This window comes from Temnothorax longispinosus, chromosome 9, assembly GCF_030848805.1.
Source record: "Temnothorax longispinosus isolate EJ_2023e chromosome 9, Tlon_JGU_v1, whole genome shotgun sequence".
Taxonomy (NCBI): domain Eukaryota; kingdom Metazoa; phylum Arthropoda; class Insecta; order Hymenoptera; family Formicidae; genus Temnothorax; species Temnothorax longispinosus.
In genome coordinates this window covers 6,051,965-6,067,039 of record NC_092366.1, presented here as the reverse complement: position 1 = coordinate 6,067,039, position 15,075 = coordinate 6,051,965, and the positions used below count along the sequence as shown (strand labels likewise).

The 15,075-nt window shown below is 49.4% G+C and overlaps 1 protein-coding gene across 6 annotated transcripts in view; it reads left to right on the top strand.

Annotated features, from left to right (window-relative positions):
- LOC139818615 (protein groucho) overlaps positions 1–15,075 on the top strand; it is a 68,059-nt gene that overhangs the window by 46,801 nt on the left and 6,183 nt on the right. For all 6 annotated transcript variants that reach the window (XM_071787401.1, XM_071787399.1, XM_071787402.1 and 3 more), the window contains exon 7: positions 2,589–2,614. In XM_071787401.1, coding sequence (XP_071643502.1) covers positions 2,589–2,614 — 26 coding nt within the window. The remainder of the gene's footprint in view (positions 1–2,588; positions 2,615–15,075) is intronic.

Below are 15,075 nucleotides of genomic sequence, written 5' to 3'. Positions count from 1 at the left end.
GACGCGCCGGTACTCCTTCAAACTCCTCTCTCCCGCCTTTCGTTTCTCTCCTCTCTCGCCCTTATTCTCGCGCGCGCTTCCTAGCTTTCCTCCGATGTCTCGCTCGGCGTGTCTCGTTCTAGCCACAGCCATCTCTCGAGAGAGCACTCAGAATCTCCTCTCGACACGAGTGTACTTCCACAACCCTTCCCCTCCTCCCCTTCCCCTTTCCTGCGTCTGACGCCCTTACTCGCTGTCTCTATTCCCTGATGGCCTCCACTCTCTGACCCTGCCTATCTTTCCCCTCCCTCGACTCGCACTCAACTAACTACGTTACTCCGACCGGGTATATAGCCTCCGGCCGATTTGCTTCGCGCGTTGTTTTGCGTTTTCCGACCGATGTTAGACTCGTCGTAATCCGTCGATCTTGACGCAATCGCTTTCGCGGAAACGCCGCCGGTTATTTTAGAAAAAACTCATCGATATTGCCGAATTGTTCCCTATTTGTCGACGCGAATGTTCGGTAACGTGACGTATTACGTATTATTTTGGACGTGTTCTTTCTGACTGTGTCCCATAACGTAAACTCTTTGTCCCCTTCTTTTTCTCGCCGAACTATGAATACACGTTCGCCTCGCACGAAGCAAAGAAGGCATGAAAAAGTGCAGTCAAAAAGAACAGATCTGCTGTAGTCTACATTGTCAACGATCGCAGACACTCTTTTGAAAAGAGATTCCGCTATGAACCGAGAGACGTGTAACGGCCCAGTATTTCTGTCGTGACAACTGAAACTTCTTTCCTTCTTTCCGGAACATTGCCCGGAGCGAATTGTTTCTACCAGCGCTGCGCGCGGCAGCCACGTTCTCGTTTTGTTCTCCCCTTCCGGCGGTTTTTCGCGTTTCCCCTTAAAACGACTTTATCCTCGGGCATATCTGTGGCAATATCTGCCACCGACTGTCTGCGCGACGCCGCGATTCCTTTTTACTCACTCCGCAAAGAGCTACAGTCTTCATGGTCTTCATGGTCGATTAGAAACCAATGTCGGCCGTGTTGGCGTTGATAATAGTGGCATTGATCCTCGCTCGATTTACTCAAATTTATCCCCGCGTCCGCTCTTTGAGTGGAGAAGTGGCGCGATTTTAATACGAAGCGGATTTTCGCTGAATAACTCGAATATACTCGATAACGTGCCACTCTTTATCTGATAATTTTCTGAGTAATGGGCGAGCTTGTCCTCGGTACTTTTAGTAAGCTCTTCCCAAGTTGGGAGGAGGAGATGCGAGCACGCGAGTCCTTAAAACGTCTCTCGGAAACACTCGACGACCTCTTCGCGCTTTAGTAGAAAATTATGCGCGCTCTTCCGCGTCCGTTTACGAGCGCGCGCACGGGAGTAGTCGAGTGAGGGAGGAGAAAAGAGTTTCCTGGCCGGATAGGAGGAAGGATAAAAGGGGGATGACGGGCATTAGCGAGCTCTATACCCGGCGCGCTTGGAGAAGGAGGATACCTTTCGCTCCTTCTATCTCCCCGAAACTGTTCCGCTTTTGCACGCGTCTGCTCGATAACGACGTGAACGTGTATCCAGGATTTTAACCCCCTGAAACGACCCGACTCTCGGCCTCCTCTCCGCATTTTACGTCGGCTCTACCGGTGCTACTGGGTGGTAGCTCGGAAAAATACGAGAAAGTTCTTCCGGCCCAGTAAAGCTTTCCCCGACTATCATTCCCGTTATTTTAACGGACTACGGAGACTATAATAATAAAATCACCCGTTCACCGCGATGTAGATAGCCGATGATACTCGAGAGAACATTCGAACGGAAGCTCTAAATGGGAGGGAATTAAGGTTTCATTCAACGACGAAAATACCCGTTTTATCGTTGCAACTTATTATTGGGGAAAACCGTCGTCTCAATACCGCCTTGTATGCCTGTATCGAAGTCCTGTCTCCCGCGGCATCGCGTCAATAAAAATATTTTATTTCCGCGGTGGTTAATGTCGCGAGAGAGAAAAGAGAGGCAATTTATGATGGTCCCGGTGCACCAGGAACATAAACGGCTCGTGTAATTCTTACTTCGTAGCAGGACGGGTAACGGTAGGAAAAAGATATCGTTAAGATATTTCCTACGAGACCAAAGTGTACCAACCGGCGTGGGTACGAGGAGGAAAAGGAGGAGGGGGGGGGAGGTTGGGGAAATCGAGCGAGGGCAAACTATGAACTCGGCTTCTCGAGGACAAAGCTTTTCCGTCTGGATTTTCTCCGCTCCCTGTTCCAGCCGGCTTTTCTTTTTTCCCGATTTCCCCGTCTCCTCCCGCCGTCTCTCGGAAATCCTTGAGAAGTTGAGCTAGTCTCTCGCGCGCACCTCCTTCTTTCCCTTTTATCTGCTTCTTCCCGCGGAAAAGATTCCGTCGACATACCACCGACTCTATTCCCTTCGACGCTGTAATAATAATGAAAAACATTCATGGCGTTCGTTCTGTCGGGGGATAGATCTGTCAACAGTGACTTTTTGAAACATAGATTATTATCTCGGCGAAATAGTCATTGTTGCATCTTAATAATATCGTGATATTCACGCGTAATTCACACGAAATTTTTATTCTTTGTTACAGGACTCAATCCAGCCGAGGAGAGGCATGTGAGTATCACATTCGAATACCATAGTAATTTCTCATTATTCATCTCGAATGAGGGAGACTGGCATATCGCTGATATCGCCGGGCGCGTAAAATTTCACCTCATAAAGGGGATTAGATCGCCGCTTACGCGCGATGTATTATTGGATGATAGCGGAGGTAGAGGAATACGAGAGTGAAAGAGGGAATTAGCGCGATACGCGCGCGATAGCGTGGAGAAAAAGAAAAAGCGGGATAGAAAGAGAGAGACAGAAGCGGTCGGATGAGAGGTGGAGATGGTGACGAAGGAGGAAGCGCGGAATGGACGTAAAAGCCTGAACACCGGAACACAGGGCCGTAAAAAGCTCGTCGTCAAAAGCACTCCCTTCCGCTTTCATCGACCACTCGGGTACTCGCTCTCTTTCACTCTCTTTTTGTCTCTTCATCTCCCTCGCTCGCTCTCGCCTCTCGACCTCTCTATTCCTCCGCGTTTCTCTTCTTCTTCGATAACATAAAGCGTCCGCTGGTTGCGGCGCGCGCGTTTATTAAAAGCGCTCCGGAGAGGAAAAAAGCCTCGAGAGCGCTCGAGGGCACCGCCGTTCGCGCTCTCCGCCTCTCAGGTCTCTCGAGTGTCCTGCGAGATCGGTCCTGCCGATCGATCGATCGCACGGGCAAAAGGCTCGCGCGAGAAAGGAGAATCGATCAGCCGCGGTCGGAACTCCCATCCGCCCCTTCCCTTTTTTTCTTTTTTTTTTCGTTCCAGGATGAATATCGATGTGCGCAGTTAGCTCGGGCGTCGATTAAACGGTCCCGCGCGTCGTAACAGCGTTCCCGCATTAACCGATGCGATGCGGCGAAACGAATGGGCGATTAAGGTTTCACACTCGTTGAAAAATTCGCGAATCACTTGGCGAATCGAGAAAAACACAGTTTGATATTTGATTTCGCGAATATTTTCGCGCCCGAGCGAGCGATGATTTTTTGGTTATTAATCCTCTTTCGGTCGTGGTGAATTTTACTGCGAGAGAGAGGGAGAGAGAGAGAGAGAGAGAGAGAGAGAGAGGGAGGGAGGGAGGGAGATAGAAAGAGCGAAGCGGACCGCTGAGTTGTAATTCGTTCGATTCGATGGCGATGGCGCCCGCGGCACGCTGCCAGCCCGATAATTAGTGCCCGTTTAATATGCACAATTATTACGGATTGATAATCGGGCTGCGCGTCCATTACATCGGTATGGAGATAGATGGTAATAGGTTGCTATCGATATTAGCTTTCCTCTTTCGCCCTCTACGTACTCCCTCTCTCTCATCTGCATCGCTTCCTCCCCTCTGGCTCTTGCCTGTGAATTCTCTTCCGTTTATCTCCCCCGTTTCGCTTCAACCAAGTACCTTCCACAGTTTCAAACTGCGACCCTGAAGCCTGTGAAATTGAAATATGAATGCTAATAGGGTTACTCACTTCGGCGTCATATAATGTCACTGATTGCTGGAAAGATGAGTCCTTTTATTTTCCTTTGTACATATTTTTTCTTCACCTTCTGTGTCTTCGTTCGTTCCAAGAACACCCTTAACCAATCGAGCCTTTCTACGCCACGCTTTCCGTTACTTTTCTTCTCTTTACTTAACGCATTAGTTGATAATTAATAACGGCATTGAATTTTGAAAAGCAATTACGCTTATTGCCATTTCGAGTTTCGAGATTCGCTACCTCCCTTATTCTGTCAAGATGTTTCACTGCATGTATACCGTATTGATCGAGGGGTCCGATCTTGGCGTGAAGGCGTCTATCGTCTTCTTTTTAACGGAAGGAAGTTCCGAGCCATCGAACAAATTGACGCCGTACTTACCGAGTTCCGAGGAGCGAAGAATTACGTTCCCATCGATCCGTTTTCTCGCGTCACTTTGAATTTATACGTCCTCTCCGCCGCAGCGCAGCGTGGGGCAGGCTGCACGATAAAACTTCTATTCCGCTCGGCGGGTCGTTACCCAACTACATTTTCATGTTCCTTCTTGCACCTCCACCCACCACTCTTCCTCCGTGCAATCCGATCTTCGTGATTGGATCGACGAGGAAGAACGGTGCTCGCGGAAAAGGGGCAAACCATCGTGAAAGGCTAGATGGAAAGGAGGAAAAAAATCTCGAGAAAGAGAGGGAATGTATACGTATGTACAGAGAGACAGGCGAGAGATGAAAAGGGGTAGAAAGAAGGTTTGGCGTCTCGAACCGAAAACCGACGACAGCCGGAGAGAATGCAGGTCGTTATTATTCGCGCGCCAGTAAAGTCCTTTCCTTTCATTCCTGGGAGCTTTACCTTTCGCATCCTACCTCATATGTATATATATATATATCTGTGTACGTATATATATATATATATATACGTATATATCTCGTGCGCGCGGTGCGCGCGCGCCTCCGTTTTCAGGATTTTTCACGACCCGGGAAATATTTCCTCTATGCGTTGCGGAACACCTCGGAGCTTTTCGAGGATGCGGGAAAGAAGCCAACGGTGCCTATAGCCCGACGTTGACGTCGCTCGAGCTCGAAAAAGGAGGAAAAGACGATGAAAGACCGAGCTACTCCGTGCGAGCTACTCGACAATCTCCTCTCGCCGTCTCTCTCAGCCGAGGCGTCGACTCATAACGAATTCATAAAACACCGTGAAGCGGTTGCCCCCTGTAGCGTAAAAAGGCGGGAGAAGCATGGGGATGAGGGGGGATAACGAACGACAGCGGAATATTTATTTATTGCTATTGCTTCGCGCACAGACGGAAAAAAGGCTTTTCCAGCTATTACCCTGGTCTCCCCTCTCGGCCAGGCAAGCGCGAGCTTAATTGAATTGCGCGATGCTTACGCCTCGTTTCGGATAGCTCGCGGTAAATTGTCGCGGAAGCTGGTGGTCTCGATGGTGACGAGGAGGATACTCGTGTGGAGGCCGTTAATGTTGATTCACCCCGCTGTAATGTGAACGCATTTTCGCGAAAATTGCCTGCGACTGTAAAGCCAGATATATATTGTTATGCCCGCGGTTCTTTCTCGTGCGCGCTCCCTCGCCGCTTTCGCTCGCAGATAAATGGATATCTCTATTTTCAACACGAAATATTTAACAAACACACGATCGCAAAAACGCAATCGTAATAACGAGAATATTTCACGATAATTCGACGACATCGTTCGCGACCAATTCCCCGGCTCTTCTTTTCATGTTTGTCAATTAAGGGTGATATGCTTTTTTCGTTGGATGTTGTCATCATTCTGCAGCTCAATATTGATCTTGTACAGTGGTCTCTTCATAGAGTTAAACATTGGCGCGGATGTGCAATATATACGACATATTATTCGTCACTTATTTCAAAACGATGACGCCGCAAATACGATTTGTCGAATGTTAATTGCAATCAAATATCATACGAGGGGAAAAAAATTACCCCGTATCTCGTAGCCCGGAGGCTGGCATCGCAACTGCATACTGCGATCCCGATATCACGAAAACAGGAACGATTTTAAACGTTTAATCGAAATCGATTCCGTTATTTACTGTGTGTATAAGCCCTCGCGCCATCGCGATGTTGCGGTGGCAGGTACACGTTCGGCTGTTCCGAGAGTTGAAAATCGGCTCCGAATCGAGACGCCGCGATATCGATTGTTCGTCCCTCCCTACGCCTCCTCGCTTTTTCCTTGGTTCAGCCATTTTCCGGCAGTTCGTTCTCCATTGGTCGCGGAGCTCGCGGTCGCGTTACTCTTTTTCCAACTTTTACGCCATCCTCTCGCCTCCCTCTCACCGCTCGGCCTCTTCCATCCTATCATCCCCTACCCGCCTTTTTAATCCCATCACAGAGTCGAGCGCGCACCAACGAGGCTGTCGCCGGAGGTCGGTAAATTAAATCTCGAATAAAGTGCAAATAAACGAGCAAGGGGGAGAGAGTGAGAGAGAGAGAGGAGACGGGAGAGAGGGGCGTTACCCGGGTGGTGGTCGAAAGTGCGGTACAAAAAAGCGACAGGGTGAGAGCGAAAAAAAGCTAGCCGAGAGGAAAGAGGAAGGGAAGCATGAGAGGGGGAAGAACACAGAGAAAGGACCGGTACGGGTGCGAGACCAAGAGAGAAAGAGAGAGATAAAAGAGCGAACTGACGCGCGAGAGTGTAATTTATTTTAATTAGAGTGGCTGCATTATGTAAGCGGGTGAAGCGCCGATGAAAGGGTTTGAAAGGGTCGAGAGATCCTGACACCGACCCCCCGACCAACATCCCCTTCCACTAACACCCTGTCTCTGCTGTCTACCCCGGGAACAGACTAATTCGCTCTCATACAGGGCTGTGAGGATCGTGGGAGAGCGTTTCGAAAAGTTGGCATCGAGATTCGCGCCCGAAAGAAATTTCGCGTCTCGAATGTTTGCGCTAGGAATGCACTTGGAACGATATATTTTACGTACATAACTAGTCAGGAAGCTTGAAACAAAATCTTCAAGTATATTTATATAGAGAATTATGAAAAATCAGAAGCTTGTGTCAATTATCCATAATATATAATATTTATTTAAAATTTTATTCGAAGCTTTTCTACTACTACGCACGTGATCCGAAATTGAATTATCGAGCCGTCTAGTTCTTATTGTTAAACGGAATTCGAACGGGGATACTACTTCGAGATCGTTGGAGCATTATCCAACGCATGGGGTGCGCGAGGCGCGACTTACGCTCTTGAGTTTCTCACCCCCTTTCCTTGGCGGGCAAAGTAGAGAACCAGCCAACCCTCCTGCTTTACCGACGCCTCTGATCTCGTTAGGAACGCATTAATTAATTTACAAGATGGCGGCGGTGGCGACGACGACGGTATAAGAGAGCAAGAGCCTCGTTGTACCGCGACGGGGCGGAAGAGTGGCGACTAGGGGTTGGGGCGAGGGTTACTGCACGGCACGTTTTAATTACTAATTGAAACGTTCTCCTACCACCTTCCACCGCGCCGATCCCGTAATTCCGTTTCCACGTCGCTGTCACTTTCACCCCTACCCTTAACTCTAACGACTCTCCAACCCTCCCCGAGCTTGCGATTCTCTCTGTCTTAATATCCGCTCTTCTTCTCTCTCGGGGATACTTAATATTTTTAAATACTTTACATACTTTACTTCCTTCCTCGATATTATACTTCTCCTCGGTCTTTCTCCCCCTTCGCGGGGAGGAGGATGCTTCTGACACAGGAATTTATGAGACGGCGAATCTGCGGCTTTCACGAATTAATTAATTAAAAATATCGTGGTCCTTAAGGTCCTTAACAACGCCTCGCTGCATCCGCTTTTCGGCTTCATTTTATCGCCTTTCTCGCTTAGCTTTTTTTTTTTTTTTTTTTCCAAAGTATCCTCTTCTTGCGCACAGAATTGTTGAGCTCGATAGATCGGAGAAGATTGAATTCGTTATGGAGTATGATTGTGGCAAAGTTAACGAGAGACTTTTTTATCTTGTATATTTTATACACATTTTTCAAAGTAAGTTCTTGTTTCAAGTCATTCACTATGATGAAACAAACAATCGCCAAAGGATCGCGCAATAAATATGGGAAGAACATTTAATTACTCTAAGTCTAAGTAACAATTTACCATAACGAGAGGCGCATGATACGGTAATTGTGCTTACGAAAGTGTCGGTGGCAAAAACGCAACACGGCACTTCGTAACGCGTCCTAGTTTTACAGTCGATTGGCAACAGACATAATCGTTAGGAAAAATAAAAAAAAATATGTGTATAAAGGTTGCGTCTTGCGCGCGCGCGCGCGCAACGATCGCAATCAGAGCACGACCGCGATCGGCGGTTTTATAGTCATTGCGCGCTCGCAGCGATCGATGACGATTCTGCGAAACGGAATAAAACGTCTCTCCAATATTTATTACACCGCCGCAGCACGATACCGTAGGTGTGCGATTGGAAGCAATTTTAGCAACAGTGCCTCAACGGCGAATCGCTTCGTCGTGGTTCTTTACGATCGATTCTCTCGCCGCTCGCGGCTTTCGTTCCGCCTCGCGCACGCCGATATTTACGCCCGCCGCGCCGTTTGTGTCCGCGTTACGGACCCCAACGTAAGCCCGCACAAATTTTCGCACTCACAGTCTTCCAGCGAGAAATTAACGCGAGTTTTTCGCGCCGCATTTTCATTTTGCCTATGCAATTCGTTGGAGATTTTTCAATTTCGAAATTAAATGTTTTCAATAATTTTAGGCTTATACTCTTTCCTGTTGGAATTTATCGTAAAAGTTATTGTGTGAATAATTTGTTTGTGTGTGCCACATTTTTATTTAACGCGTGTATATGCATATCCATTCTGACACTCGCAATACAGTCGTACTTAAGACTATAATAATCCTCTAAACGAGAAGGCGCGCTTTTACGACTCGTAGCGCGCTTAACGGCCGACTAAGCTTTTTAATAATTCGCCGACTGGTAATTAGTCCGGTAATTTAATGAGACGGCCGTAAAATGCTGCACGTAGTAGACAGCCGACGCAAAGATCGACCGTCCCGTAATTACGTCTCCGTGTATATATTTCACAATATAATCGGCCGACTGTATGCCGCGTACCGTGCAAACGCGTTTTCTACCGCGCCGTGAAACGCTTTTTCCGCGACGACGACAGGAATGACAGAGGGAGAGGAAAAAAGAGAAAGAGAGAGCGAGAGAGAGAAAAGGGAACGAAAAAGCAGAAGCGGGAGAGAAGAGCGGCCGCGAAAGCGTAGATTTGTTATTAAAACGTCCCGCTGGAAATAACGGGCGCCGCGCAACGCGGCGACGGATGCAGTTTGCAAACGAGGACGCGAGATACGTAGCGCGAAGGATCATTATTTTATTCCAACATAACGTCCGTTACATAACGTGTCCGATACGCAAACTCGCAGGGAAAAATCTGTGAAATTCGCCGAGCGCGTCCGTATACATACATATATATACAATATATATATATATATATATAATATACCGCCTCTCAACCGGCTCTCTCTTTCGCGCCGCACCGTACGTTTCTTGTTAGAAATTCAAGTAAATAAATAGAACGAGAGGAAATACCGCGCCGCGTATAATTCGGTTCTGTATTTCGAAGGGAAAATCTAATATCGCTTGGCGCGTCTACCATTCCGATCGTGTATATTCCGCATTCTGGTCGAACTTCCCGATCTAACGGCGTACACGTGGCTGAGCTTTTTGGCGAGCGTTCAAGGGGACGGTGCGCGCCGCAGGAGAACGTTTAACCCGCTATCGTAGGAAGCCAATGAGGTTGCGCGTTCTCGTCTTTCCGGTGGAAGATACTGCCGCTATAAATCAGACGGTCGATCGGCGACGGGCGGCCAACCGGTCCCGTCCCGTCTCGTCTCTTCTCTCCTTCTGCTTTTCCGTCTCGCCTCCTGCCGGCAGCGTACGGCTCGACGACGGCCATTAACTCTCTTTTTTGCGATGTGTAATGACCTTAAAGCGCCCATGGTTTACGAAGCCATTCGTTAAGCGGCTCCCTCCGCGCCGCGCGTCAGTAATCGCGCGAGAATGCACCTCCGCGGGCATTGTTGCGTACGATCTTTTTTTTTCTCTCCTCTTCCTCTCCCTCCTCCTCTCCCGTCTCTCCTCTCTCGCCAGCTTACCTCGGCGGGCATCTGCTCGTCGTGCCCCTCTCTTTCTCCTCCGACTTTTTCTCGTCTTTCTTATTCCGACGTGCGGAAGGTGAGAGCGTGAGAGGAGACGACGCGCAGCTCGACGGGAGTGGGTAGAAGGGCGAGATAATAGGAGAGAAGCTCCGGGTATGCCGTCGAGCGTGCACGAGCGAAATAAAGCGACGATCGGGATGCACCACGGGCTTTTCAATTACCCGTAGCTCCACCTCTCGCCGCACACACTTCTTGCCTCGTTCCTCTCTGCTCGTCCTCCTCCGTCTGTTTTGCTTCCACCTACTTCTCTCTTCTGACGGAGCGATAAAAATGTTTCCTCGTTCTCTCCTCCCTCGTGGATAACGCGCAGGCACTTTATGGCAGGCTATTCTGTTTGCCCCTTATTTCTCCGATCTGCTCTCGCCCGCCCAATCGTCCTCCCCTCCTCCTCCTCCCCGTCCTCTATTTCTCTCTGTCTTTTATCTCCCGCATCACCCCTTCGTGTCGTCTTTCCTCGCTCCTCAGCCTCGGCGGTACTCTCTACTCTCTCAGGAAGCTGCTGCCTCGTAAAAGACCCACTCACGTTCCAACTATCGCTGCGAAGCTCGGTACTGACTTACCCGACAACGCCTCCTGTGCGAACGGTGCATAAGCATTTTCTCTTTGAAAAATCGCACGTATAAGTCCAACATCGGATAGGACAGCTGGTCGAGTAGGTATTCACGCGGCTTCGCGGTGTTGGCATTTCTTGTCGGAACCACGTTCGTAATTAAAAACGTAATTAAAAGCGGCAGCTGTACGAGGCGAGCGTATAAGAACGGGGAACCCAAGAGCGAATCCATATGAAAATTTGATGAAACTTAACTCTTCGTTCGTCGACACGTATGACGTATGACGTTTTCCAAAAGCACTCGGTCGGTTTTCTGAAGTTACGTTTTTTATTGTAAAATATTAAAAAAGAGGGGAAAAATTTGTCTGCCGCCGCAGTTTTCGTCGCGCGAGCCCGGGTTGGGGCGAAAAACCGTCCGCGCCGCGCGAGTTCGGCGCGATAACGATAACTGTTGCACTATCGATCACGCGGCGGATGCGCCTGTGTACGTGCGGAAGAAAGAACGGCGACGAGATGGTGGTGTATACGCGGGGGCGATGGGACGCGATCCACACGCGCGTTGCCGCATAAAATTGCAGAGCCCAGCAGCAGCAGCACCAGCACCAGCGGCGCGGCGCCGCCGAGCCGAGATAGCTGCAAACAGACGCGAGTTAATTTAAAAATGCAAATTCCACCACGGGTCCCTCTGCCGTTCCGAGGGCGGACGTGGCCGGGGGAAAAAAAGAGGGCTGGCGGAGAAGAAAGAGAGGGAGAGAGGAAAAAAGCGCAGCGCGAGAGAACACGGCGAGTAACGCGCTGAGAGAAAGGGAATTTTGCTATTTACGGTGCCGCCATAAATCATAGCGTTGTGAATGTCTGTCTGATTCGCGGCGCTGCGTGTGAGCTTTATTTATACGTCGTCCAATTTGAGCAAGTCCGATTGCGAGATAGCGCGGTTCCTCCGCCGAAAAAATTCGACGGGGACAATCCGCGGTAGAAGTGCGGTAAACCGGCGGCGCGGTTTGTATCGAATAAATAATAGAGAGAAAGAAAAAAACACGCGAGTATACCATTCTGGTGCTTTTATGATTAAAATTTGTGCAAGTATAATTTGAACAAAAATTCCTCTATATCTGGAAAGATACCCGATGTCCTGTGTGTGGAAGCGCAATATCGACGAACGGCTTGTTTTCATCGAGGCAGGTATCGATTTCGATAAAGCCACGTAAAAAAAAAATCGACCGGGGGTCAAAACACGCGGATATCTGCGTTACCGTGGCGCGGCGGTGATAAAAATTCACGCGCACACTAATTGCCGGTATGACGAATGCACCGGTTGACCCAGTGACACGTACGCGCCGGATTCCGCGAACCGATTACCGCTGCCGTCCCGCGTCCGACGCGATCATAAAAAATTCCATGCATTCGCGAGTAAGCTGCGACGCGCTGTGTAGCCGGCAAGCCAACGGGTATCCACCCAAAATTACGCTCGCGATTCGGACCCCGCCATGAATACCTCTCGGCTAATTAAATTAACCTTCCACCGAGCGGAAACGAAAATCGCGATCGGACATCGATTATTCAGGCATATTAGTTTGAGCGAGTTCAAAATCGCGGGACAAGTGTCAAGATATAGTAGTTTAATACCGTGGATGTTTATCTGTTCGGAAATTGAGTTTGAAGACTTGATCGCGTCGAAGAATGAGGTTCATTCGAGATCTACATGATGTCATCGCGATGGATGTCTCGAGGGGAAAGGCAAATACCACAAAACCGATAAGTCTTGGTTGGAAACACCAAGACGGGGCTTGTACGGCCGGTTCGTTGCAACGTTAGTCTCAAAGTTGAAACACAGAGAGTATTGTCTTTACGTTTCCGTCGTGCTTCGACGGTCGGAGATTCGCCGACACGAGACGCATTAGTCGAACGTCTCCGCGTCACGGCGCAAAGCCCCGCAATGTCCGTCAACCACGAGCATCCCCCTCAGTCGACGGTATCGAGTCGTCCCGATCCACGCGGAATCCCAATTTCCCGACGTCTCTCCGTTCCGACGCGTTCCTTCGAGAGACGACGAAGACACTGAGAGCCACTGGGTGCAATCTTGTACCAGCTGGGGTTTGCGGGGTCTTGGGAGACGCGACTCCGGCTCGTAACCTTCTCTCTCAGGATCCTAGCCACGACGACGACGACGACGACGACGGTGGAGTGAGGAATAGGGAAACAGGCACCACAGGCAGGCAGGCAAGCAGGCAGGCGGACGAGGGACGGGGGTGGTTGGTCGACGTAGGGTGAGAGCGCACGAGTGGCAGCGGCAGCAAAGGGTGAGAGACGGCGTAGAAAAGGAAAGAGGAGAGAAGGAGCCAGAGAGAGAGAGAGAGAGAGAGAGAGAGAGAGAGAGAGAGAGAGAGAGAGAGGATGGTGGGTGGTCGGTCGGTGGCTTGGGATATATCCGTAAGGTTAGGGTGGTTGAGTTGAGACGAGGCGCCGTGGCGAAGGAGTCGCTCACTCACTTACCACCCTCATGGCTGCGACCGCCAACCCCAATACCATGCACACGGCCAAAGCCGTCCCCCGTCCGTCTCCCTCCTACCGTCACCCGCTCTCTCGTCTCTCACCCTTGAAAGAGCCACCCCTTTCTGTACTTGGGTGCCTGCTGCTGCTTGCCAAGTTGCTTGCCTGCCTGCCTGCCTGCCTGCTTGCTTGCGGACCAAGTCGTCCCTAACACTACAAAGTCTATATATCTACGGTATACCCGCAGCTCCTCCTACATTCCGCCGCCTCCTCCTCTATCTCCTCGTCTTCCCCTGAGGTACCAACCCCCATATTGATCGTGGCACGAATCCTCTTTGTGGGAGAGGGTGATATGGATAGCCGACGGGATAGGTGTAAGTAAACTTACGTGAATGGAAGGCGGGCCGCGTGTATATCGTTTCTTCGCGGAGGTACCTATATACCCCCGCATCGCGTATGTGTATATATTGTATATGTATGCTCGGTACATACACTAATGCAACACGAGCGGGCAACGAGAAAGCGAGGGAGAACAGAAACGGAAAGCTCTCGCGAAACGACATTGCGAGCTATCGGCGCGGCGTCTCGCGACGGGGTGGGAGAGGAAAGGATGCGCTTACCCCCTGAAAGACGAGACTTCCGGGTACATACTTACTAGCGGTATCGACTGTGGACAAGAGATGGTGTGTGTTTCCGCATGATTTTCCAGGGAACTAAATCCAATCGCGATTTCCTCGTGGAGTCGTTTTACTGTAGTTGCTATACTCCATTTATGTTTCATTCGAGTATATTTCCTCCATTTTAATAATACCATTATATCAATAATTATTAAATTAGATATATAATGCCCACAAATATTTTCATTCTTTTTCTTCGACCGAAAATTATCGTGCATGAAAAAATATTTGCAACTGATTTAGAGTGTGCGAACGATGAAATGATAAAAAAAAAACTCAGCGAGAATTATGTGTAGCGCGAAATGTTGTTTTTTTTTTTTAAATCACTGATAAAGTTTGTCTAAATCCTAAGATTTTAAGTCATAATGGCGCGCCTTATTTTCTCGCGAATACGCGTGTCAAGCGCTGTTTTTCTCGCCAGATTTTCCTTTTCCAACGACACGACAGTCGTCTTATCCGCTTCAGTGGACTCTGGTCGGATAAGCAATGACCGACCGTTTCCGGATAACGAGAGGACGTCTTTTCGGAGGAAAAAGATCCCTCTTTCTCTCAGGATTCTTTCGCGAAGAAAACTCGAAAGAGAGGCTCGTAATACGGCTCCCGAGGGATCCTTTTCTTACCGAGAATCTTTCATGACGTGAGCGGAGCGCGTGTTTGCGAGACCTTTCCGCCCCCACCCCCTCTCCCGGCTTTTGTCTTCGCTTTTCTTCCCGTCAGTCGCTATATCGTCGTCGCGAACGAGAGAACATGCTCCCGCTCGATTTTTCCGCGTCGCGGCGTTTCATACCCGTTCTCGCCGATTCATTCTTCTCCCGAGCGATTTCTCGACGATGTCTGACAAGACACCAGCGCGATATGAGCGATATCGCTTATTCTCCGTGCGGCATGTAATTTTGTACGTTAATCGCCCGGAGATACTCGCGCGAGCGCATTCGTATATATCTCAAGATCCCATTTTTTTTGTTTTCTTCCACCCGAAACGTTTCGGTCGACAGGCGAGAGATGATACCGAGGCGTCGAAGTAATGGTCCGAGAGAGCGAGAGAGCCCGGCGTCGCTGGTAGTGGTGGATGAGGGACGAAGGGTAATTGAGAGAAG